The sequence below is a fragment of the Mastomys coucha genome, unplaced genomic scaffold (genome assembly GCF_008632895.1).
Source record: "Mastomys coucha isolate ucsf_1 unplaced genomic scaffold, UCSF_Mcou_1 pScaffold21, whole genome shotgun sequence".
Taxonomy (NCBI): Eukaryota; Metazoa; Chordata; class Mammalia; order Rodentia; family Muridae; genus Mastomys; species Mastomys coucha.
In genome coordinates, this window is record NW_022196904.1 from 114,884,714 (window position 1) to 114,910,073 (window position 25,360).

Genomic DNA, 25,360 nt, shown 5'->3' on the forward strand with positions numbered 1-25,360 from the left:
TAACAGCCCCTAGACTCAGTGCTTCCTGAGGGCTGCTCCTGTGCCAGGCACTGCTAGCTAGCATTTGTCCCATGAACCCCACAGAAATCTTGTAAACAAAACATTCTGGCATCTTAATTGTCTAGGGGAGGAACTTGAGTCAGAGAAGTTGTTTGTCTGAGGTCACACAGCCCAGTTGTAAAGCTCTGAAGTATCTTGCCTGTCTTCAGTATCACCTGCTTATCATCAGCATCCTTGAGTGTGTGATCTCTAGCTCTTCAGGTAGAGAGAGGCATGGTCCCAGAGCATCCTGTAAGTACCTAGGGCCTGGAGTCTCTGGAACTATCATCTTCCTCATAATTTAGTGAATGAATGACTTCTGGAATTAAAAGGTCCCACTGATGTCACCAAGAGGGCTCATAGCCACTATCCTCTGAGGCTCCCCTTCCCATCTTGGAGACATTTTATGCTTTGTTACAGGTGAGGTGACAGGATCAGTGAGGTCCAGTGGCTTGCCTGAGATTTCCTGACAGATATTTCCCTGTCATGGTGACAGAGCTGGACCCAGATTCTGTACATGCATGTTGAGGTCTCTTCTCTAGTCAGCTCCTTTTGGGGCAGGCTGGCAGACTTGACAAGGTCTTGACCTGCTAAAGTCACACCTGCCTGCCCAAGTGAGGTGTGACCTGTGCTTCAGAGCAGTGGCAGCACCATCACCTCTGTCTGTGCTTCTGCAAACCCCTATGTCCAGCTAGCCCACATGTGGTCCCCTGACTTTGAACTTGAGCCCTTAGGCCCACACAGATGTGTCCCCTTGGCTACAACCCCATTTTCTTAGAATGCATTTATTTTCACTGTCATTTCCCAGACTGTTAAGTGTAGGGCACTAACCCAGCATCTCCTGACATACACTGCTGACAGCTTAACACACTGGAGGGTGACACACTGCACAGCATGTGAGCTTGGGTTACGACAGCTTAACCTCCACCTCAGATATTGCTGCCTTCCCCGACAGTGTGAATGCCCTAGAGGGTGTTTGTGGGGACGTGAGAACCCCTGACAAGCTTATCGACCAAGTCAACGACACCAGTGATGGCAGGCACATGTGGTTGGCCCCCATCCTGCCTGGCCTGGTGGGTACCTGGCCCTGGGGTTGGACAGGCACCTGCCCTTGGGCCTAGTGACAGCTGAAACACTTGGGGACCATCAGAGAGGTACTGGCTGTGGCTAACAGCTGTGGGTGTAGCCCTTCCAGGCCTACAGTCCTATCTCTCACTCCATGAACTTTACCCAAAAAGGCACCAGGTACCAGATGTGTGAGGAGCTCCAAGAACCCTGAGGTCAAGAGTCTGTCTAGGTGCTGGAGGACAGGGACTCACTGGCCTCATGTGCATCTTGCTGCCTATTTGTCAAGGCCTCTTCAGCCCACTCCACCCTGGCATTGTCCTCATTTCCCCCTCTTCTTTGCCTGTCTCTGCTCTTACATCACTACCCATGGCCACAGTGTGGCCACCTTACCCTCCCGACAGCCCCAGTCGGTCATGCCATCCATTCTTACACTGATTGCCTTTTCCAGCTCTCAAACCCTGCAGCAGGCCTGATCCATCATCCCAGAGAGGACAGAGGGAGGTCTAGGAGAGGGTGTAGGCCATCAGCACCCTCCACCTCAGAGCCAGAGCCTGTTTTCACAACATGGTGGGATCCTGTCCTGCTTGTGTAACTGGGTATAAGGTGGACATTTCCACTTAGAGGAGGGGACAACTCCTAAGGATTATACCAGTCCTATGGCCCTTAGACTCCAGCCTAAAGCAGGCGTTCACTGCTCTCCTCTGGCTGCTGTCATTCTCCTAGTGGGAATCTAAGGGTCTGAGCAGAAAGACTCCACCCAGCCATCACTGTTTGCAGGCCACTGCATGCTGCAGGCTGGGCCCATTCACACTTAGTTCTTTATTTGGCCTTCCAAGTGGCCCCCTTGTGATGTTGAGCCTGCTGCTAATCTGGGGCTGAGTGCTATTCACTCTGTAATTCCTCAGCAGACATGGGCTAGAAGAAACCATGGTTCTGGGTACATAGGACTCTAGCCTTTTCCCTGTAACACTGGGAAAGGACAAATGGGTCAGCACCATGCACATTGTTTGGTGGGGAGAAGCTCCTGGACTCTGCAGGTGGAAACTGTCCCTGGCTTTAACCTGAGGCTGGGCTGCTCTCAGTTCTCTACCAGTATTTAAATGAGGGCCACAGCGGCTGGAGGCAGCGGGCCCTCCCAGAGCCAGCTCAGCAGTTTATTCCAAACGCAACTACACGTGACTTGACTCAAAATGGGCTTTGAGGAGAAGAGAAGCCACAGAACTCCAGGCTTCCCACATGAAGAGTGCTGCCCCTGGCACCTGGGGCCCAGCTCCCTACCCTGGCGTCTGCCTGCCCCAGTGGATGCCTACCCCAATGTCTGCCTACCCTGGTGTCGGGCCCTGCTCACAGCTGTTTCCAAACACAGCTGCTTTAATTAGCTTTGCTCTCTGACAGGTGAACCGAGTGTATGTCATTTTCGATCTGCCCACCACTGTGTCAATGATCAAACTGTGGAATTACACGAAAACGCCTCAACGAGGGGTGAAGGAGTTTGGCGTGAGTCCTCACTAGCTGGTGTGGGAGATCCTTGTGCTTGCTGGAAATTAGCAAATTATCATTGCTGCAGTTTGGTCTCTATCCCCAGTTACAACCTTGAGCAGGGAAACGGCCTGGAAATGATCCAAAGCAACCCCTGAACTTGGCCTTGGTCTTGGTGTTGTTGACCCTGGTCTTGATGTTGCTTTCTGGGCTCCCTCTAGAATCACACAGCCTTGGGAAACAACTGGGTGGCCAGGTGGAGAGAGCAGAAGCTGTAGGGGCTAGAGACTGAGTCTGCCTCCATCTCTACACTTGGTTACCCAGTGCTGGGAAGGTCCCAGAGCCTCAGCTTCCCAATCTGCAGCCCAAGCCCTTCATGCTGGTGTAGGGGGAGATCCTGCTGTCCACATGGAACTTCAAAGAAGCTTGGGCTTGTGACAGCAGAGGGTTGCATTGCTGGAGCTGGGGCCTCATTCCCACACTGTCTCTTAGCTGCTGGTGGATGACTTGCTCGTGTACAATGGCATTCTTGCCATGGTGAGCCACCTGGTTGGGGGTATCCTGCCCACATGTGAGCCTACTGTGCCCCACCACACCATCCTTTTTGCGGAGGACACTGACTTCTGTCACCAGGAGAAACACACCATCATCAGGTATGCCCCTGACCAGCCCTAATGAAGATGGATGGCAGGGACATGGTCTGGAGGCTGATGAACCTTCTGTCTCCCCTCCTGCAGTAAGCCGGAGGAAGACCAGGACATACAAATGATGAATGAAAACCAGGTCATCACTACTTCGAGGAGAAAGCCAGGCACTGCTGACCCAGGTGGGTGGCATGTCTCTGCCCTGGGCATCCCTGTCAGAGGCTTGGTCTAGGTGGAGAGGAAGCTGAGTACACTGGCCTTGCCCTACCTACCTAAAACCTCTTTCCCTTCACTCTTGTCCCAGAGTGGCAAGCAGCTTCTGGCTACAGGCTTCCCTTGTGGCCAGGAGAGAAGGCAAGGCACACTATGGGGACACCAAGTGGAGGGCTCCCTGGGGTAGGTGGCATCTGAGCTGAGTCCTAGAGGACATCTGGTAATATAGGCAAAGGCCCTGGGGATGGCATGAGAGGGCCCACTCCATGCATGAAATAGGTTAGGCAGGATGTCCAGAACTTAGGCTTGCCAGGTCTATTGTTGTTCTCAAGGGCAGTATAACTTACACTTTCTGTGCCCTGTTTCCATAGCCTTACGCCCCAAAACCTGCATACGTGAGAAGGAGAACTCAAGGCGTTGGCGGTGCTGACTGGAGTAGGAGGGAGAGCCTCTTCGGGCTGGCTAGGCTCTATCCCCAGCACTGAACAGTACCCATGTCTCTCAGACTTCAGGGATGGCCAGCTGGAACCCAAGGGCTGGAAGAGCATGGAGGGACAAGGGACTTGAATCACAGCCCCAGGAGCTATAGGGGTCAGATGAAAGGGTCAAGAACAGGATAGCTGCCCCCTGCCACATGAGGCTGGCTGCTGGGAGCCAGGGATACTTGGCTCCTCTCTGTGCCTCTCCTGTTGAGGTCCATAAGAGCAGGGCCTCTGGCACCCAAGTCCTAGGCAGCCCCTGACCCAGGCCCAGAACTCAGTACTATGCCCACGGAGCCCATGCCCCTCCATTCCAAGTCCTCCTCACTAAGGGCAACAGGGCTGCTGAGAGGCCACTGTGCTACAGCTGTTCTACCCAGGAGGCCTGATGGGGCTAGTCCTCGGTAGCGTCTGTCCTCTGTTCAAACCTGACTCAGGGGCATGTGTCCTGCTGAGAAGAGTGAGTGCTGAAACCTGCCCTTAGCCCCTACATATCACACACACACACACACACACACACACACACACACACACACACAGCCCAGAGCCCCATACCTGTGTGTACATCTATGGAACAAACTCAGATCAGGAACCTAATCAGTCTCCCAGTAGTGAGTAATTTCTGGTTCCAAATATTAATCTGTTATTTTCCTGGCTCGGGGCCCAGTGGGGCGGTGCCATGGTGCCGAACTCAGTACATTCTGATACTACCAAGAATCACAAACGCTTTTAAGCCGCAACACCCAGCAGCTGTACAGATGTTTTAATTCGGAGCCAGCTGACATGCAGATAGGATTGCTTCTCTGATGAGAATCCATCATCTCTGTAGCCTCCAGGGCCCCCACCCTACCCACCCCTGGCTTCTCCACTCACACCTCCCAGGAGAGCCATCAAACCAACTCTTAGGAGGAAGCCAGGGCCACTGCTTTAACAGGAATCCAGCTTCTCCTTGGGGTGGGCTCAGGTGGATTTTTCTGGAGCACCCAAGACTGACCTTGCTGTGCTCCTTCCAGATACTTGGTGGGTGTTTATAAGTGTGTGTTCCATGCACTCTCAGAGGGAAGGCACCGGCAGAAGCATTAACTCTCAAACAAATGTCTATTTTTTCTTACAAAATCAATAAAAGATGTTATTAAGAATAGAGTGTGGTACACTGGATGTTGTCAGCCCTAAGCCAGGGTACATTTGAGGCTTGCTGAACATTCAGGCACGAGACCCCTCTGAGCTGAGCCTGCACTGCCTGCAGGTGGGGACGTGGCCTTAGACTCACTTTCTTCATGGAATCCACCTGCCATCATGTAAACAGACACCAGAAAAGCATTTAATCCATGTTACATATAAAGTGTCTGGGTGTGAGGGAGACTGGCAGTAGAAATGGCCTAGGGTGGTGTTCTCCAGATGTCCCTGTGGCCCCTTTGTTCTGATGGCTTATATGTCCTTTACAGCCAGGATGTCAAGGCAGAGAGCACATGTGAAGGAGCAGAGCTATGGCAACAGTGTTCACAGGGAGGTCCCAGCCCTAAGGACCTGCCACAGGCCAGGGAGCTTGTACAAGGCTGCATGCCCACTAGTGCCCAGGGCTGTGTCCCAGATCACAGGTGTTGCATGCTCCTAACACCAGGCACATGCAGCCTCTAGGCCTCTCTGGAAACTGATTGGCTCACAGTCCCAGCATAGGGGCAGCTCTTGGCAGCCTTATTTCATTATAACAGCAACAATTTCAATAGAAGCCAGCATATCTGAGGCCCTCCAGGCGATGTGGGTGATGGACACAGGCCTCACTTGCTGTAGCTGCCCTCCTCCCAGCACACTGCATGCAGTGCAGTGGTTCTAGAGCCAGCAGCCCTGAGTTCTAGTACAGGTACACCATCCTCTTATTTCCCAACCCAAGACACCCTCTCCTGGGCTCCCCCTGACCGTGTTAACTCAATGGAGTCTGGGCTCTGACCCAGGCCTCCCTACCCAGACTGCACAGCAGCAGTACATACTTCTGAGAGTTGCCCCAGCGTCCAGACCTTGGGTCTCACGGTGCATCCCTCTCGAAGACATTCAGCTAAGCCTCCTAGTGACTATCGTTTCATAATGCACAGACTCAGGAGCAGGATGCAGAGATCTTGGGGCTGTGTGACACTGACAGAGACTCTGCCAGGGCAACAAGCCATCCTGCCTGCCTGCCCCACTATGTTCAGCCTCAGTTGATTGCTCCAAAAGCTTCTCACAGCCATCAACAGGACAAAGAACCATGCCCACCCTATACTCCACTCCTACCCCTGACTTGTGGCAGGCTCTCTTTTCTACCAGTTCTGAGACTCTTCACCCAGTTTGCTCCCAACCCAGCAAGGGAAGGTGGGAGCCACATCCCTAGGAGACCCTATCCCCAGCTTGGCCTCTTCCTATCTCAGACCCCTCTACCCCCACCCCCATCAGCCGCCTCTTCCTAGTCTCCCAGCTCAGCCAGATCCATAGGCATCAGCAGGCTACCATCCTCCAGGAAAGCAAAGGTGACAAAGGTATGGGAGCTCAGTGGAGAGTAGTCCAAGAAGGACTGGCCAGGGGACAGGAGCTGTGCAGCTCTCGGGACAGGCAAAGCTCTGCAGTGACTTCCTGTCTGTCTACAGTGAAATCCCCAATACAGAAGACTGGCTTTCCCTCACAGCAGTGCCTGTTCCACTGTTCTGAGTCCTACACACAGTGGCCTGGGTAGAGTTGTCCAGCAGTTGTGGGTCTGTCTTAGTTTCTGTTGCTATGATGAAACACCATGACCAAAAGCAGCTTGTGAAGGAAAGGGTTTATTTAGCTTGCATACCCAGAGTCACAGTCCATTGAGAGAAGCCAAGGCAGTAACTCAAACTGGGCAGGAACCTGGAGACAGGAACTGATGGAGAGGCCTCAGAGGGGTGCTGCTCACTGGCTGGTTCCTCACAGCTTGCTCAGCCTGCTTCCTTATACAATTAGGACCACCTGCCCAGGGCTGGTAGCGCCCACAGTGGACAGAGCCCTTGTGCAACAATCACTATAGACTTGCCTACAGCCCAGTCTTATAGAGGCAGTAACTCAGTTTAGGTTCCCTCCCTTCAGATGATGCTAGCTTCTGTCAAGTCGACAGACTAGTCAGCACAGGGTACTAAGAGCCCCAGAGCACCACCCCAGGCCAGGGACTCTTAGAACTCAGCCCCTCCTAGCCCACATACCATCCGGAATCTGATTTCCATAGAGGTAGGGGACGCCCTTCCCTAGCCTTTGATCCTGAGCACTGTTGCCTGAACCTCTCAAGGCCTCTATGGCCTTCAGTGTCTCTGCATGCCCAGAGTCATATCCAGAGCAAGCCTGTAGCAAGACCAGCTGCCAGGCACCCTTCCTAACCACCCCTTCTCTGAGCTCTCTGACCCTAATGCCTAGGCCACTGCCTCCCCCAAGGCCTGATGCACTCCCTCGGTTTACCCTGTCCCCAGGCTTACACAGACAAAAGGAAACCTCAACACAAAGAGCAGCATGTGTTAATCCTACCTGTCTGAAAGACCCCATCAATTCCTGGCATCCTTCATGAGGACCCCAATCCTTGCCATAGCCCTGGGGTCTCCCATATCAAATCCCAAAAGGCTGCTCAGGGGCAGCCTGTCCATAGCCCAAGCTCTAAGCAGTAGGTTCCGCCACAGCACCATGCAGTCCACATGGGGGGTGACTCTCAACCCCAGGACCTTTGCACGAGCTGTGTGTATAACACGTACTTCACCTAGTTTCTTCTGCCTCGTGCTTCAGCAAGGGCTTCAATGGTTCTCCTCACTCTTTGAAGTGGCTCTCTTATTGTTAGGGATGACATGGCTAACCTCCTGCCCTAGTATATTTTTCCATCTTGTTTCCTTGTGGCAGCTCTGTGTACCGCTGTACTCTGTGTGGGTGTCCCCTGGTCTCCAGGTGACTTGTTTTCAGATGGGGTCAGCCGCTGAGACAGGGCAGGATTCACACCTGGGCCTGACCAAGTGCACATCAGGATGCTTTGTGCAGCCCTCACTTCCTCCTCTGTAGCAGCGGCTCCTGCCAGCCTTCTCATCAGGCCTGGCAGCAGAGGCCCATGAATCAACCTGACATTTCCATTACCTGGGAGATGAGTATGTGACCAGGTCCCGGTGCGGTAGTGGGGGTGGGGTGGCGGGGTGACCACTCATCACGTCCACAAACCAGGGAAGAAATGGTGACTGGGGCCTACCCATCAGCTTTGTCTAGGGAAAGCAGCCATGGGTCCCTCTGCACATGGAGAGAGGCGGTGACAATCATGTGAGGTAAAGGCATCAGGAAGCGTGCAGGCTCTGCAAAGACCCTGGTGCTTAGGCCTGGGAGTTGTGTCACATCCCCAGACCTGAACCCTGATACAATGTACTTCCTAGCATGGCATCTGTGAACTGTCAGCCTGGCCCAGGTCACCTTCTGAAGATCAATGGCCACTTGTGATCCAGACCTGGGAAGAGTGACAGGCATGCACCCTCTCAGGGTGTGAAACAGCTTCTGAGCCCGTGTAGATTGGCCCGCGACTCCCTTCCAGGACTCCGAATGGTTTGTAGCCCCTCTCAGACCAAGTGACACTTCCTGACTGTAGCTCCAGGCAGGAAGTACAGTGGCTTTTGCTCCCAGCGGGAAGACAGCCCTCAAGAAGGCGACTGGAAGACCCATGGTGTCACTAATCTGGAGCCGCTTCCTTTTATCTGGCCAGCAGCCTTCCTGCTGTACTGGAAGACAGCTGGGTTCCAACTGCTTCCCAGGAAGACCTGATGTCTTATGGCTCCATGTCCACCCTCCCTTTCTTCTCTCCTGGCAATAACCCTCATTCCAATCACCCACATACCACAATCACAGACCACTTGCATGAATATTTATTTAGTATTTTTCTTTAAGCCAACTTTTTTTTACTGAAATGCCTATTGTGGTTCAGTCTACGCAGCAGCGCCTGCATCTGGAGCGTGGACACGCCCATACACAGTCTTCTAATACACATTTACATAAACACAGCTATTAAAATAGATGGCAGTTTTGCAACTAAAATCATGTCTTGGACCTCCTGGGGCCCATGATCAACTTCACAGGGCCCCTGGATGACCACTAAGACCTACAAAGTTCCTGGTGGCAGGGTCAGATTCCAGACCAATGACCATGCTCAGGCCTCATCCCAGGGGCTCCCACTTGTGAAAGGCCAGTGCCGCAGCTCCCCGTACTGGTCTTCTGAAGCCCTCACAACTGTGCAGGACTCTGTCCAGGTCAACTTTGTATCCCCCAGAGGCCCCCACAACAACTGTGTGAACACAAAGAGAGGTACTTTCAGAGTGACTGAGCACAGACATACCTGCACACAGATGCATAGTCACCCTTTGGCCCTAGGTGCCCTGCCTGACAGAGGGCAGCACCTTAAGCCCTCTCCTCCCATGCCAATCCATCCTCTTGGCCCCTAAGTCAGCCACCTGACACACTATGGGCCTGTTCCTCACCCACAACACTCTCCTCACACTTAGGACCCTGCAAGGACATGGAAGTCCTGCCTTCATCTAGCCTGGAGCTGCAGTGACTTTCTAGACTACACACTTCACCTTGACCTGCCCCACCCTGCCCAGAGCACCCAGCTGTCCCCAGGATAAGCTACAGGTCCCCAGTGAAGCTTTGAGTCCTCTCTGCAATCTGGTTCCACCCCCAGAGACCTCCTTTCCCTCTATGCTTGCCTTTGGGCCATTTGAAAGGCCTCTCCTGTCCTGTCTTTCCTTCCACAACCTGACATCAGCGAGATGGCTTGGATATCATTTCCTTGATCACCAGTCCTTCTGGTGTTCTCCAACAGGCACTGCCTCAGCCCCATGGCCCCCAACTCTCCTCGTTGACATGATGGCAAGATGCTTTTCATGGTCCAGACTCTGCTCCATGGGCTCACAGGCACCAGTCTGTGTCACCACCGCCCCCCACCCCCACCCTCAGCAGCTATAAGAGGTAGGTACAATGAAGAGTCCCATCTACAGGGTAAGGCCACCAGGGCTGAGGAGACAGGATCTGATGCTAGGCAGTCTGACTCCAGAGCAGGTACCACACCCAGCACTCATACACTGAACTGTCACCTCCCATTCCATCCTTTACTTCCCTGGAAGCTTCAGTGTTCTATCTCAAGGGCCTGCTACACTGTGCGGCACACAGTAGGGGCACAATAGATGACATCTGTATGCAGACAGATGCACAGATTAGATAGCTGGATGATGAAAATGGCTGAAGCATGGATGGGTGGATGGATGATTGACAAGGAGAGAAATGACAGTGACAGATGGATAATGGATGGCTGAATCATGGGTGAATGGATAATTGAGGATGGATGGATAGATGCTGGCTGGATGGATGGATGGTTGGATAGGTGATGAGTGGCTACATACTGCTAAATGGGTGACTGATTAGATGGATGAACCACATATGAGTGGATGGATGGATGGATGGATGGATGGATGGATGGATGGATGGTGAATGGATGGATGGTGGATGGATAGATGGATCAATAGATGCATGGACAGATGGTTAAATGGTCATGATACATGATGGTGGGTAAATGATGGATGATGGGTGAATGGATGGTGAATGGATGGATCATGTATGGATGAGTGGATGGACAGATGAGTGGTTGTGTAGGTGATGTGGCCGAATGCTTGCTAAATGGCTGGCTGGTGGGATAGTGGGACATGAATGGGCAATGGGTGGATGAATGAAGGAGAAGACCACATTCTGCCTTGGTTTGCCAATCCTTCAGGGCAGGCTTAGGCTCTTGAGAGACTAAACTTGGAGCAAGTCTGGTTTAAACTCACAGTCCCACATGTCACCTCTAGTCTCAAGCAAGAAACTTCCCTCTCTGGACCCAAGCTCTCATAGTCAAGACAGCAATGGCTTTCCCCAAGCAGCTGAGCCAGAGGTTTTCTGTAAAGTGGCCCTAGACACAAGATAAAGGATCCTCAGGGTCAGGGTGGTATCACATTTGCTGAAGTCCCTAGACACATGTGCTGCTTCTAGCTCCTGGCCTTCCCCTCCTGCTCTGTCTACCTGTCTCCATCTTGATCTTCCCCAGGCCAGGCTGGATTCTAGCTCATCCAAAATGTTTGGCCCTAGTCTTAGTGTCCAGGGTTCACATCTCGGGCAACGTAATGATGGGGGAGCCAGCCCATACATAGCAAGAGAACATATTCAACAAGCATTTATTGAGCCCCTGCTGTGTGCCTGCCGTGTGGCCCCTGCAGAGGCAGACACTGCCTCTCCCTCAATAAGCCCTGCTCCCTGTTCCCACAGGACCCTGCCCCTCTGGGCGCCTGCTTGACTTTGTGGCTGGCTGTGGGTGTCCAGCATCCGGTGGTCAATGCCCATGTTTTTCCTGGCTTTCCAGTTGGGTGGGGCTCTAGGTGTGGTGGTGGCGGCTGTCTCCAAGTCTCTTTGCCACCTGGACAGTCCCTCAGGCCCACTTGACCCATTTCTGGGACCCCAAGACTGAGGCAGCGGTGACAGTCTAGGCAGGCCTGGTGTGTCCATGACAGGAGAGCTGAGTCCACAGCACAGAGACCAGGCTTCCATGTCCTGTGGGAGGGGTGTGCCAGTGATGGCAGGAAGGCAGGGGCGCTTGGGCTGCATCACACCCAGTGCCCTAGGACCCAGCACTGACGGTTTAGCTCTGCTGCCTCATGAGCTGAGCTCCGTGGCCAGGAGTCTCCCATGTGTGGCTGGTGCCCTGAAAGAGACAAGGCAGATGCTGCTGACAGTGGTCCTCTTCTGCCCATACCACCTTGACCTCTGGCCCAGCCTCATCATGCTTCCTCCTGCTCCCGTCAAACCACCTACCATACCGCATTTTCCACCACCCACCACCGTCCACAGACTCACCAGCATCTGGAACCGCAGCTAGTGTTCAGTGCCAGCCCACTCACCCACAACCAAAACCACTCATGTCTCTACCCCCCAAGGCCCCCCTGGAACCATCATCCTCTTCCTCTCCACTCTATGCCCACCAGCCCTCTTCCTACCTACATCTGCCTATAATCTAGACACTAGGGTCCTAACGCTTACACTCACCAGCTTACCCACCAATAAACAAGTCCACTGCCTTGTCTGCCCACCCACCCATGTGTGTGTGTGCCCACAGGCTCAACAGCGCATACCAAACTGACCACCCGCCCCTAGTCACTCGCCCTAATCGACGTCCCTCAACACCCCCTTCAACTGTTCTCCCAGCAGATTTACTGAGTCCTCTCTCCCCCACTTACCACCCACCACACCCAGCCAGCCAGCTAGCCCCTTGCCCTACCATCTCTCAACCTTTCCATCCAGCCTCAGAGCCAGCCTCCTCACACACCTAGGTTCTATGCCGCACCCTAATAGTGAGTATGTATCAGTGAACCCAAGATAACCTTGAGTATGTTGTCCTCACCCAACACTGCTCTGCTCTAAAGAGACCTGGCAAGCTGAAGAACGTAAGTCCTCTCCCCATCCCACACTCTCCCCCCTGTACCCCTTTAGTTCTTGGATCTACCCCATCTTCCTCAGGTATCTCCTCAAAGTTTCTCTGATATGCCCAAACCAATCCTGTCACGCATTGGGGACCACTTTAAGTGTCCCAACACCCGCTGTCCAGTGGAGCCTTCTAGACTGAGTGTAAACTGCACTCTGACGGGGAGCCCGCTGCCCTGACATTATCCCTCACCTGCCAGACCAAAATTCTGTCTCCCTATAATATAAGTGGGGCAGAGGCTAATCACAGATCAGCAGCTGGGCCAGTGTGGCAGGCATATGGAGCTAGATGGGTCGGCACTTCCTGATTCCAACCTTCTCCATCAAGACATTGTACTTCCTACTCTGAGCTCCAGTGACTGCAACATCCTTTAGGGTCAGACAGCTCAGAGAGCACCCATCAGGGTGATCTTCTGAGCACACTGACACTTACATACCTCTCAGGACAGAGAGCTCACTGCCCCTCTGTCCCCATGGGACGAGCCACTAAGAGCTGCTTGCTGGATGCAGTTGGGAGGCGCACAAGAAGTGTATCATTCTGTTCTTTTGGCTGCCTCCCCTTCTGGTTTTAATATTCTTTAATGGTAGTGCTTTGTACATTTTGCTGTATTTTTAAAGGAGTGAAAAACATTTTGCAAACATTCTGGAATCATTTGGCCTTGGGGGAGGAACATTTGTTTTGGCCCCAGCTACCAAAACAGTCGCAGTCTTTCCATGAGCTTGTTGCTGAAATAAAGGTGTTTGGGTCCCCCCTCCTCTTAATGAGAAGCAAATATTTGGTGCATAGAAAGGTTTGACTATTTTCTAAATGAGTATTTAGAAATGACTATAGCTGCTCTCACAGGAGTCAGTAGGCAAAACTGCAAATGGGAACAGAGAAAGTGTGTGTGCGCGCGCGCGCGCGCGCGCACGTGTGTGTATGCGCGTGTATGTGTGTGTGTGTGTGTGTGTGTGTGTGTGTGTGTGTCTTTTAAGGATGATCAGGCAGAATCTACTTCACTCCTAGAGATAAAATGAGGCTTTCTGACCCCTTGCTCTGAGTGGCCACCCCACCATAGACTGGGGCTCCCCCTCTCTCTCCTCTTAGAAGGTACTCAGGGCCCAGATCCATTCGCATTATGTCCCAACAGCCCCGCAAGGCCCTCCACCCACCATCTTCCCTCCTGGCCTCTTCACTAAGTCCTTGTGCTCGGATCTGGGATTCCAGCTCAGCCCTGCTTCTAGGCCCAAGCACATGTCACAAGTGGGGACAGAACCAGCCTGCTCCACTCAAACCAACATTTACCACAGGGAACCTGAGTTCAGATCTTCCACGAGGTTCAGAGACGCTGAAATTTGGGATTTCAAAATAAAACCATCCAGCTTTAAATAATGAGAATTGCCATATTTAAAATATGTCCCATGATAGTATAGGCCACAAAGCCTGACTTGACCCGAGGGAGCCACTTGTGCTGCCTGGCTGTTTTCCAGCCTGTCTTTGTGGACTCTGTCCTGTGGCTTCGCATACCCTGTCCTCCAGCTGGAAATACCCTCAGATGTATCTTTATCCTACCCCCTACTCCCCACCTGCATCTTTCCTGTACTTTCTCTCCTGGGAAACACTGAAGGGCACAGGATGAAGGCCTCTCCCTAATCCTGCTCCCACTCCTACCCCACCCCTGCCCTTCAGAGCAGCTTACCTGGGGCGGGGGCCCGTAGCCCACTCCACTTTGCCTGGTCCAAGCAAGTCCTAAGCTGACATTTTCTTAAGAAATAAAGCCAAGAAGAGGGAACTGGGGTGCTGCTGAACTCGGGGTGATCTCCTCCCACCACTCTATCCTACCTGTGTATGGCACATCAGCCCTCCACCCCCATCTTCTGGCAATGGCTAAGGGGGTAAAACTATACTTAGGTTCAACTGTGTGTTCTGTCACATACAAGCTATATGACGTGTGTGTGTGTGTGTGTGTGTGTGTGTGTGTGTGTGTGTGTGTATGCGTGTGCGTGTGCATGTGTATGTGTGTGTGTGTAAGGTGTGTTTCGGTGGGTGGGTACAGAAGCTTGAATGTGTGCACGTGTGTGGTGTGTGTATGTGTGGGTGCACATACTTGAATGTGTGTAAGTGCATTTCTCATAGAACCTGGAGCTCGCCAGTTCCACACTGGCAGCCAGTGAGTCCAGAGCTTTTTTTTTCCAGTCCCTTGCCCAGTACTGAGTTCACAAGCACACCCCCATACCTGGATTTTTCTTTTTTTTTTAACCAGGTTGCTGGGTATCCATGGTAGGCCTTATGTTTATACGGCAAGGCGGCAAGGCGAGTACTTTGCTAGCTGAGCCACCCTCCCAGGCCCATGCACATGTTTCCAGCTGTGTGGCTTTTGTCAGGCAGCCTCACCTCTTTGAGCCTGAGCAGATAGAGGTGAGACACAGGAGTCAGAAAGCCCAGGTGGCCGCTGCACTGAGGCCTGCTAGCACCTGGTCTCTGGACGGTGTCGAAATAACAAAGTACAAGTGTTCAATAGGACTGGGCTCGACATCTCTCTTCACAGATGGGGAAACACAGGTTCATAGTCGGAAGGAAATTGGCTCAAGCCCCATTGGGCGGGCTGGTAACATGGAGTTTAATTTCCCCTTAGGCCCTCCTCCCCCTAAGTTTAGAGAGCCTTGATGTGTGCAAGGCTCTAGAAAGATGATTTTTCATTATTTTTAATTACCTTTCTTATTGTTTGTTTTTGAGACAGGGTCTCATTGTGTGGAGAGGCCAGCTTCAACCTTACAATCCTCCTGCCTCAGCCTCCTGAGTGTTGGGTTACAGGCCTGCTCCATCATACCCAGACCCTTTTTTTAAAAAATTGATATCAAAACACACATAATATCTGCCCGTCTCTAGCCTAAGGGCCCAGTCTGTCTGTGCCACACTCTGTTCTGATCTCTCCTGAGGGCACAACCGCCTTGCAGCCTACCCCAGGACCTGCTCACGGGATTAGCCTACTTCTGCTCTTACAGATAGGGATGCCCTTCAAGACCAAGAATGTGTCCCTGGGGAAACTGAGGCAAGGGAACTGATTTGCCAAGAATCACTTTGTAACTGGAAGAACGAGGACTGGAGATCCCAAAGGCAGGCAGGTGGTTGGTTAGTGGATCTCATAGTTACCCAGATTAGTGGAGGATCTGGGCCCTTCGGGAGGCAGCTTCAGTGGTGTGTGTGTTTGTGTGTGTGTGTGTGTGTGTGTGTGTGTGTGTGTGTGTGTGTGTGTGTGTGTGTGACTGGTGAGGTGTGTGGGGGGGGTGTTGACCAGCCAGATTGGGCAGCACCCACTGTCCATGGTTCTGAAACCCACCCTCTAGGACGCAAGATCGCACTATAAACTCTGGCCCCTCAAACTAACATCAGTGCGCAGCAGGGCTGAGGATGTAGCTCGGTTGACAGAGTGCTCACTGAATTCAATCCCTAACACTTTGTCAACTGGATATGGTGATACACATGTGTAATTCCATCTCTCTGGAGGTAGAAACAAGAGGATCAGAAGTTCAAGGTCATATTTGGCTGCCCAGAGAGTTTGAGGCCATCCCAGACAGGCTACATGAGACCCCTTGGAAAGGAAAGAAAAAGAAGGAAAGATGGAGAAAGACAGACAGACACAGAATATGGGGGTTGGGTGATAGAGAAAGGAATTAAAGCTTGTGTTGAAGCACCTAGCTTTGGGGACCCAGTAGCTAAAGACACTATGATGCTCCAGATGGCCCAGCATCAGTGTGGCCCCTAATTCTCCATATACCTCTTTGTAGCATGCTTTATTAAGCATGTCCCCAGTCATAATGACTGCTGGGTCACACATGTGGAAAGCACGGCCTGCCTTCTACATGCTTCCAGGGAGGGGACAGAGACAGGCACGGCTGTGAGAGATGACAGCAGCAGCAGTGCTACTGCAACTGTCCCAGTCACCTAGAACCAACTCTTGTCATCTGCACTCAGTAAGGCAGGTGCTGCCTATTGCTGAGCTTGTCCATTACTGAGGGACCGGGGCTCACCTGGGAGAAGTAATTTACTCAAGGTGTCACCACTGGGATTTGAACCCTAAACTCTAGTCTCACAAGCACCGTGACTTCTTAATTGCCAGTGCACTAGACTGAGAGATGCCTAGATCAGCATCTGTGCCGGGGGATGTGGATGAGGGTGTTTCCAGGACCATTACATCACCAGGGCTCTGACCTAATGGATCTAGTTAATTCACTGGTGAAATATAAATCTGCATGACAATCGGGAGGATTAAACCTGGAAAGGTGGAGCTGGCTTGAATGAAGTGGGTCACTGGCGCGAGCCATTCAAGGGTGTGTTGGCCACTGAAAGGAACAACTCTGCCCCACCATGGTAGTCTATCATGATGTTCTGCCTCACCAAAGCTCACCGCAATGGAGCCAAGCAAACATGAATTGACTCCTCTCAAACAGTGGACTCAAATTGACAGTCCCTTCCTTAGGCTGTTTGCATAAAGAGTTTTGTCACAGACATGGAGACCTAACATATCATCTCCTTCATCCTCCCCTTCACTCTCACAGCGTATGGAGACATGCACCACTCTCAAGGCAGGACACCTGGTGGTAGCGGCCATTCCCAGACTCTGCAGCTGGACTCTGCAATTGCTCCAGGTTCTGTTGCAATCTGTTTACTGCCTTGTTAGAGGGCAGGGATGGGTCATTTCAGGCAGAAGGAACGAGGTGTAAAATAGATTCTTGGCAGCCCTGGGAAGCTTTTAGGAGGTGTGAATGCCCAGCAATCTTGTCACTGGAGGAAGGCAAGCAACACACAGTTGCAGAGGGGATCCAGGTACAGAGAGCCACTCATCCTATCCCTAAAGCTTTAGGAGTCTCTCATAAGACACGCCATCATGCTGTACAAGCCTGGACCCCACACATCTCAACTATGTCACCCAGAATGCCCTCAACCTTGTAATCCTTCTGCCTCTCATCTGTGCTTGGCTTATAGGCATGAGCTACCTTGCCTTGCAGCAACCTATATTTTAATGAGAGTCCCCAAGTGTTTCTTAGCAACGGGCATGACTGGAATACTACTGCCTTGGATCAAAAATCAGACAAAGAGAAAAGCGTTGGCATGAATAGAGTTGAGCAGGCCCATGACCTGGGCCAAGTGACAGTCTCAAGAGCCAGTTCCTTTGCTTCAAGACAGAAAGAATGTTGATGACCTCACAGGGACCAAATCGATATCAGAATTTCATGGGGACCTACTGTGTGGATGCACTGCACTACCATTGTGGGGGACCTACTGTGTGGGACTACCACTGAATGGCAGCAGGTTCCTGTGCTAGTAATATCAACACTCTGGTAGGAAGAGAGTAGAGTGAGCAAGTTAGCCCAGACGTCAAAGAGAGGGAGTGAGCAGCCAGCAGGAGCCATGGGAAGAGGCCCCTGGGGGATGCTGTGCCACCCATGCCCCAGGCAGGGAGGGGCCTGGCTCCAGAGCTGGGAAGCTGGAGTCAGGCTCATTTCTCAAAAAGATGGGTCAAGCAGATTGGCCCTAGAAGCAGCAATTTCCACCCAGCCTATGACCAAGCAGACTGCTGTAGGCAGGAACCACTCTGAACTGGCTCTGTGACCAGTGGGCCCCAAGGGCACAGGCAACCTGTTTCAAACACAGAAGCCTGCTGGGAGCATAGCACAAACCTGCCATCCCAGTCTAGGTGGTGGAGGCAGGAAAATTACAAGTTTGAGGCCAGCCTGGGCCACATAGTGAAATTCTACCTCAAAACAAAATGCAGAGCCCCAGCTTGAATGGAGATCATTCTCCATTCGACTCTCCATCCCAGTGTGATAACACTAACTCTAGCTGGGACCCCTGACCTCCAGATGCAGGGTCTCAGATGTCCTCAAGCTGTATGCCCGTTTGAGCCCAGAAAATTGGCCTTGATACTTATTTTGAAAATATGGTCTGGTCTGCTTCCATTTTAATAATGGAAGCAACTTTCTCAGTGTTCTATTGAATTTGATTTTGATCTAATCAAAATGCCAAGTTGCTCTAGGCACACAAAAAGTCTTCCTTAAAAGTCATCGTGCTGATCTGGGGGGAAGCTATGGCCAAAGCCCATCTAGACAGAGCTCCCATAAGCTGCCTCTGTATGTCCTGAGAATGACAGGCTCTTGTAGAGCCTTGCCTCACAGACACACCTGGCAAATCAAAAGCTTGTCCCAGGTATCAGACTTGACAGGAGCCATGAGCTGCAAACCCCAATCACCCCAGAGGACGACACAGATAGCCAGATCGGATGGCAGCATCAATTCCATCAAACGTCACATCTGATATGCTCCCAAGCTAGCTGGTGGCACTGCGAAGCCCCAAAGGCAGATCTCAAAGGCAGCCTCCCCTCAGAGCAAGAAACTGTGGCAGAATCAAATCATAGAAGGACCAATGGAGAAATAGCAACTTTGGCAGTAGTTAGAAGTGAAAGAAAGTTTATATAACTCTTCTTGTCAGAGTAGCTGCTCTGGGAGGAAGTTGTGGGAGATGCTCAGAGGTACAGAGGCAACAGCTGAGAACCAACTGCGTGGTACTTACTGAACTGGGTGCTTGCACTAGAGACACGGACAAGATGGACAAGGTGTTTATCAGAGAGATGAGAGAAGTGGTAAGCAGGGGGCCTAATAACATGGTGAGTCAGGGAGGGTTGAATGCTGGGAAGGAAAGAACATGGCACTTGGGAAACTGGTCCACAGCTCAGCGAACCACACAAAGCTTTAGAAGGAAAGCATCCAGCAAGTACAAAGGTCTAAGGAAGTGAAAGAGCTTAAATGTGGTGTAGCTGCTGCCTAAAGTAGCAAAAGGGAGGAAGATGGTGAGGCTGGGGTCCTGGGGCAAGTACTGGAGCCCTTGGTGAACAGAAACATTTATGTACCAAGCCAGGTTTCATCGCAGACTGGATTATGTGAGGTCTCTGCTCAGTAAAGTTGCCTGGTAATTCTTCCTTCTTATGTCCGGATCAGCCATCAAAGAGCTAGCAGGCAGGAGCTTTGCAGAGCGCACACAGCAAGTGTTTAATAATGTGGCTCCCTGACACCCTCCTCCCCCATGCCTCCTGCCGGCAAGCTGTGCCCGGCAGGATCTGAGCAGCTGCTTCATGAGGAAATATTGCAAAACTCGCCCAGGCGGTTCCAAAATATTTTCTGGGCAGCAACCCCACAGCCGCTAAGAGGCCGGGTTCTGGGGACCGGCTGCTTCTCTAGGCTGTTAGCGCTCTACTCTTGCTGGGTTCTCATCCTCGGGGAGATGGGTCAACACAGACAGTTCCTCCACATTACTGAACCTGCATCTTCTCTGCTACTGTCTGACTATATAATATTGGATAAGCACAGTGTTTTGGTTTGCTGAGACAGGGTCTCACCATGCAGTCCAGGCTGGCCTCTAACTTATGATCTTCCTACACTGGCCTGTGAATACTGGGATAACAGGAATGTGCCACCATGTCTGGCCAGAGCTATTCTTGGCCTCCTAGGATTCCTTGTTCTGTCTTCCACCGGGCTGAATAGGCTCAGTGAATGAGAGAGCTCATCCTCTCTAGCCCCCGAATTGTGCCCTAGATAAGGTGCCACACCCTGATGTCTCTGGCTAGTGGGGACTCTACCATAGCCACACTGTGCAGTAACAGAATGAGCCTTGCTGTCCTACAGGCTTCTGGGGCCTAGAGGCACACATGAGTAGGGATGAATGGCTGAGTGGGTAAATAAGAGAGTGAATGAATACATGGGTGGGTGGGTGGGTGGGTGGGTGGATGGATGGATGGATGGATGGATGGATGGATGGATGGATGTTTGGATGGGTGGATGGATGGATGGATGGATGGATGGATGGTGGATGGATGGATGGATGGATGATGGATGGATGGATGAGTAAAGGAACAATGAACATCTCACATGCATCATAGAAATGGTCTCTTTAGAGAAACCAATTCTTTCCCTGCTTTGACACGAGCATCTATCCTCAGGCCTCCTGGTGGTCCCCAGAAACCCCAGGAGCACAGCCATCTCTCTAATCACCTGCCCTAATGGAGGACACTGAGCAGAGATGCTTGGGGACTGACACTCTTCTCCCCGTGAAGCCAGAATGGAGAAAGCCTTCTCTACTCACTCTTTGGAGCCCTTGGGTACAGATCATGACTCCACATTCTGGTAGCCCCCATCAGTGACCTGGAGAGTTCCCATAATAGCTGGGACAGTATCAGGCCTGAGTCACACTGTCCTGATGTTCTCAGCTAGAACCAATCGCTCACCCCTTCCTTGAGTTCCATGTCCATTCCAGCTTGTGATGTCTGGATCCCCTAAGCAAAATGAAGTTCAGTGGATACAACCTGTTATTGTCATTGTGAATGTGTGTGTGTATGTGAGAGAGAGAGAGAGAGACAGAGAGAGAGAGACAGAGACAGAGACAGAGACAGAGACAGGGACAGAGAGACGGAGAGAGACACAGAGAGAGAACATGTATGTGTGTGTGTAAGTGTAAGATAGTGCATGTATGTCTGTGAGTGTGCATATGTGAGTGTGTATGAGAGTGTGTGTATGATGTAAGAAAGACAGTGTGTATGTGTGTGAGTATGTATGTATTTGTGAGAGTGTGTGTATATGTGTGTATGTGTATGTAAGTGTGTATGAGTGTGTGAGTGTAAGAGAGACTGTATGTGTGTGTGAGTGTATGAGTGTAAGAGAGATAGTGTGTATATGTGAGAGACTGTGTGTGTGAGTGAGTGTGCATGTGTGTGTGTGTGTGTGTGTGTGTGTGTGTGTGTGCATATTGTGTGTGAGATGTGTCAGGTCTGATCCCAGAAGAGCCCAATCTGATCCATTCTGACAATGCTATCAGAAAGCTCCCAAATCTATGCTTCCACATGGTCACATTCAAGCCACCATCACATTCCCCAGGAAATGGGGGCTTACTCTAGCTTCCAAGCTGGCCTGCCTACAGCTAGCACAGCCCTCTACCTCTGACCCTGAGCTCACTGCAGAGGCATATGCACAGATGGAGAGGCAAGAGACTAGGACAGAAAGGTCGGCAGAGACCTACAACAGATGAGGCAGACAGAGGCTCCAGTGGAAGATAGATAGGTGATAGATAATAAATGGAGAGATAGATGAGAGGTGATAGATATATAGATGGGTGGATACACAGATAGACAAGCAGGCAGACAGACAACTGGCAGGTGGATAGACAGACAGACAAGCAGGCAGACACAACAGGCGCATAGATGCAGAAAGACAGATGAGCACATAGATACATATATGCATGCATGCATGCATGCATGCATGCATGCAGGCAGACAGACAGACAGACAGACAGACAGTGCTGAGAGTAGGGGGCTCAGGCTTTACATTCAGCTCCAGCCCCCCTGGCCTTCAAGCATAGACTCAGTTATAGACTGAAGCCTCCAGAGCAGAGGCATGTGCTAACTAGCAAGGATGTGTGACCTAAGGTAAGTTGCTCTACCTCTCTGAGGCTTAATTCACTTACCTGCTAAGCTTCCTGCCTGTGGGAGTTAGGAGTTAGGGAGTCATGGAAGCCTGAAAAGCACCCATATGGAATGGAGCTGGCAAGGGAAAGCTGCTCACTGAGACGTAACTGCTTCACCTGCCGTCTTTGGCAGCTCCTTCTTATCTGATGTGAGAAACACTCTCAGCTCTGCCTTCCTTTGGCGGCTGGAGCTGACACTTGTTCTCTCTCATGGCTGCCCTGCATCCTTCCTAATGTGTCCGTCAGAGTGAGGCAGATGAAGTGAATGCGCAAGGAGCCCCCAAGCTAATCTGTTCGATGTTCTTCTCCTTGCCTTGGTGGATTCCACCCAGGGTTGATGTCAAAGGCACCGGTGAAGTCGGGCCAGGCCTGGAGCTGCCAGACTGCTTCCCATGTGTGGTGTGTGTCTGGGGGAGACTTCTGATGCAGCTCCCTGTCCACCATGTAAGCACTTACGGGTGGGGTATCGCTCGTGGCGGCAGGCAAGACGGAAGTCTTCCTCTTCACTCACGTCCCCCTTCTCAATCCTGGAAAGAAACAAAAGAAAACTCCAATGGAATAAGACGACAGGCAGAGCAGAGTGTACCCAGGGCTGGAGAAGCACCATGACAACTTTCAACACAGCTTTCTACCTGTTGCCACACCCTGAAATATGGGTACCACTTTTCCCATTCATGGAAAAGAAACTGAGGTATTCAAGGACAATTGGGTTGCAAAGCAATCAGCAACTAGCCCCATGGCCAGGGCACTCTTTCTCTCCCTCTCCCTCCCCCTCTCTCTTTCACACGCACACACATACACACATGAGTGTGTGTATGTGTGTGCATGTGCGTGAAGGGTAAAAGAAAAGGAAGGAGATGGAGAGGGAAGGAAACAGGGAGACAGAGACAAAGGGGGATGCGCTACACACATATAAAAATAAAATTAATTCCTGTCAAAAGGTTGCTTGTGCCAGCCCAGTGGGTCTCAACTTAGCTATTCCAGAAGTTACCCATTAGGATTTTTAAACCCCACATGAGCCTTCCTTCCTCATATCTTATCAGCTCCTGGGCTTTAGTTCTTGAAACAACTATAGAGGTGCACTGGTGGTTGTCATTACTAACAACAGAGACCACGATGTGGTGGCTGCTATTACCAATATGGAAGAGGCCACCGGTATAGTGGCTGCCATTGCTAATAAGGCAACGACAACCACTGCACCCACCAGACACATAAAGGAAATGAGGTAAAGGGGAGCTGGGAGCTACAGAGTCACACCGCCTGGCCACTGCTGAACTGAGGTCCACAGTTCAGGCCACCCCAATGTCCCAAACCCTCACATATCCAAAGCCAAGCCTGGATCTCGTGTTTTCCTGCTGGAAGCAGACACTCAGCCCCAGAGGGCTACAGAAGGGTGGTGAACTGTCAACCAGACCCACCTTAAGCTCAGCCCTTCCCTTTAAGGTACAAGCTCTGCCACAGCCCCTCGGAGCCAGCACATATGGACCTGCATGGGAGAATCTGCCAGAACTGACTCTGTAATGGCAGTGGAGGAGCATCATGAGTTTGAAAGCAAGACCCTGTCTCAACAAAGATTAAGAGAAGAAAAGAGAAAAGCTAAGGGAGTTGGGGGGGTCGCTGAGGCCCAGCAGGGCTAGGCTTTGGTCTGGGTTGTTGGGTCAAATATCATCTCGTGGTCCATGCTCCACTGGTCCCCACATGGTAGCTTCCAACTTGGCTGCTCCTGGCCACAACATCCCCCAGGGACATCAAGCTCTTGTTTAAAAACAACTGTAAATGTCACAAGTTGACCCATCTCTGATTTGAGCAGAAATTTCTTGGGAAATAATTTTGTTTTGTGTTCTCCTTTTAAAGGACAGTGTGAGCCATCATAAGAGACCTAGAAAGTGTCTTGAGGGACTGACAGGGGCTTGGCAGTACCCACACTCTGATGGGTGACAGGTAGGAACAGGCACATTGGATGTGGCATGTGTACCTTCCAGGGCCTCAGGTTCTCCTGATTACACCTTATACTGGATGCTTAGGTCTGTACATGTCTCCCAGATCCCCTGTCTCAATTCTCCCATCCAGTGAGTGGGCATGTGTTACCTGCTGCTCAACATGGTGTGTGCCAGCACTGGGCAAACTCATCCAGAACTTCTGTCACCATTTTCCCTCATTATTCCCATAGCCAACAGTCTTCTTATCATCAGCAACCCACCCAGTGTCACCATGAAGTTCCAGTTACAGAGAAGTGCTCCTTTGCTGCATCAGCCCCTGTGCCCTTCTTCCATCCCAGTTGATGATTTCTGAGACAAGGTCCCATTATATAGCCTGGCACTGAACTTGAGATCCTCCTGCCTCAAGCCTCCTGAGTGCTGGGATGCCAGGCCTCCTCTGCCTTGCCTGAACCAACAGTCATGCTGAAGGAAGTAGAGGAAAGACTTTGAGCTGTCAGTGCTCTGGTACAGCCAGGGTCAGTGGATTCATTGGTGGTTATAGCACTGAAGCCACTGAGTTGCTCTACCAAGTCCAAGGGCAGTCATGGCCAAAGCCAAGAGCAGTGTCCAGAAAGCAAAAGGGTAGAGGACAGTACTGCAGAAGGGCCCTGAACACTGACACCTGGCTCTCAGAGAGGGAGAAGAAACCACTGCACAGTAGACCTCTGTAGGCTGAGTCTTCTCATGTGGTTACATGGGCTAGAGCCAAATGGGGCCAAGATGGGCAAGGTGGGCAGGGACCCATCATTAGCTTTGCTACATTCTCTGCATGACCTCCATTGCACAATATCCCATCAGAACCATCCTCAAAGCCAGGCTCCCTTCCCTGACCCCAGGCCAGTTGTTTCCAGCCACTGCCGGCACTATCTGACTCTGCTTCCTATGAGGAAGGTTTTCTTCCTCTCCATTTTCAGTATGCACCCCTGCGCATGCATACCAGGTAGGCTTGAACTTCCCAGAAGCAGCAGCTAGAAGACCCTGCACTGGCCACCATTTCTTTTCTGAAGATGTTTGTAAATGGAAATGAATAATTTCACACCAGCAAAGCAAAAGAAGAGAACCCCCCTCTTTCTTTCACACACACACACACACACACATACACACACACACACACACCACCACCACCACCACCACTACCACCAACACCACCATCAAAATAACAGGAACTAACAATCATTGGTAATTAATATCTCTCAACATCAATGGACTTAATTCCCCCAATGAAAAGACACAAGCTAACAGAGAGGATGTATGAACAGGATCCATCACCCTGCTGCATACAAGAAACACATTTTAGCAACAAAGATAGATACTACCTCAACGTAAAGGGCTGGAAAAAGGTTTTCCAAGCAAATGGACCAAAGAAACAAGCCAAAGCAGGCATTCTAATATCTAATAAAATAGACTTTTAACCAAAAGTAATCAGAAGAGATGGGGAAGGACACTTCATACTCATCAAAAGAA

The 25,360-nt window shown here is 51.4% G+C and overlaps 2 protein-coding genes across 10 annotated transcripts in view; one reads left to right on the forward strand and one right to left on the reverse strand.

Moving 5' to 3' along the window:
• Kiaa0556 (KIAA0556 ortholog) overlaps nucleotides 1-5,063 on the forward strand; it is a 170,548-nt gene extending 165,485 nt beyond the window's left edge. For all 7 annotated transcript variants that reach the window (XM_031388223.1, XM_031388229.1, XM_031388227.1 and 4 more), the window contains 5 exons: nucleotides 973-1,112; nucleotides 2,503-2,604; nucleotides 3,079-3,239; nucleotides 3,324-3,412; nucleotides 3,815-5,063. In XM_031388223.1, coding sequence (XP_031244083.1) covers nucleotides 973-1,112; nucleotides 2,503-2,604; nucleotides 3,079-3,239; nucleotides 3,324-3,412; nucleotides 3,815-3,873 — 551 coding nt within the window. In that variant the 3' untranslated portion in view covers nucleotides 3,874-5,063. The remainder of the gene's footprint in view (nucleotides 1-972; nucleotides 1,113-2,502; nucleotides 2,605-3,078; nucleotides 3,240-3,323; nucleotides 3,413-3,814) is intronic.
• Nucleotides 5,064-8,772: 3,709 nt separating this feature from the next.
• Gsg1l (GSG1 like) overlaps nucleotides 8,773-25,360 on the reverse strand; it is a 200,885-nt gene continuing 184,297 nt past the window's right edge. For all 3 annotated transcript variants that reach the window (XM_031388231.1, XM_031388232.1, XM_031388233.1), the window contains exons 6-7: nucleotides 22,374-22,444; nucleotides 8,773-11,651 (exon numbers count right to left, since the gene is read on the reverse strand). In XM_031388231.1, coding sequence (XP_031244091.1) covers nucleotides 11,554-11,651; nucleotides 22,374-22,444 — 169 coding nt within the window. In that variant the 3' untranslated portion in view covers nucleotides 8,773-11,553. The remainder of the gene's footprint in view (nucleotides 11,652-22,373; nucleotides 22,445-25,360) is intronic.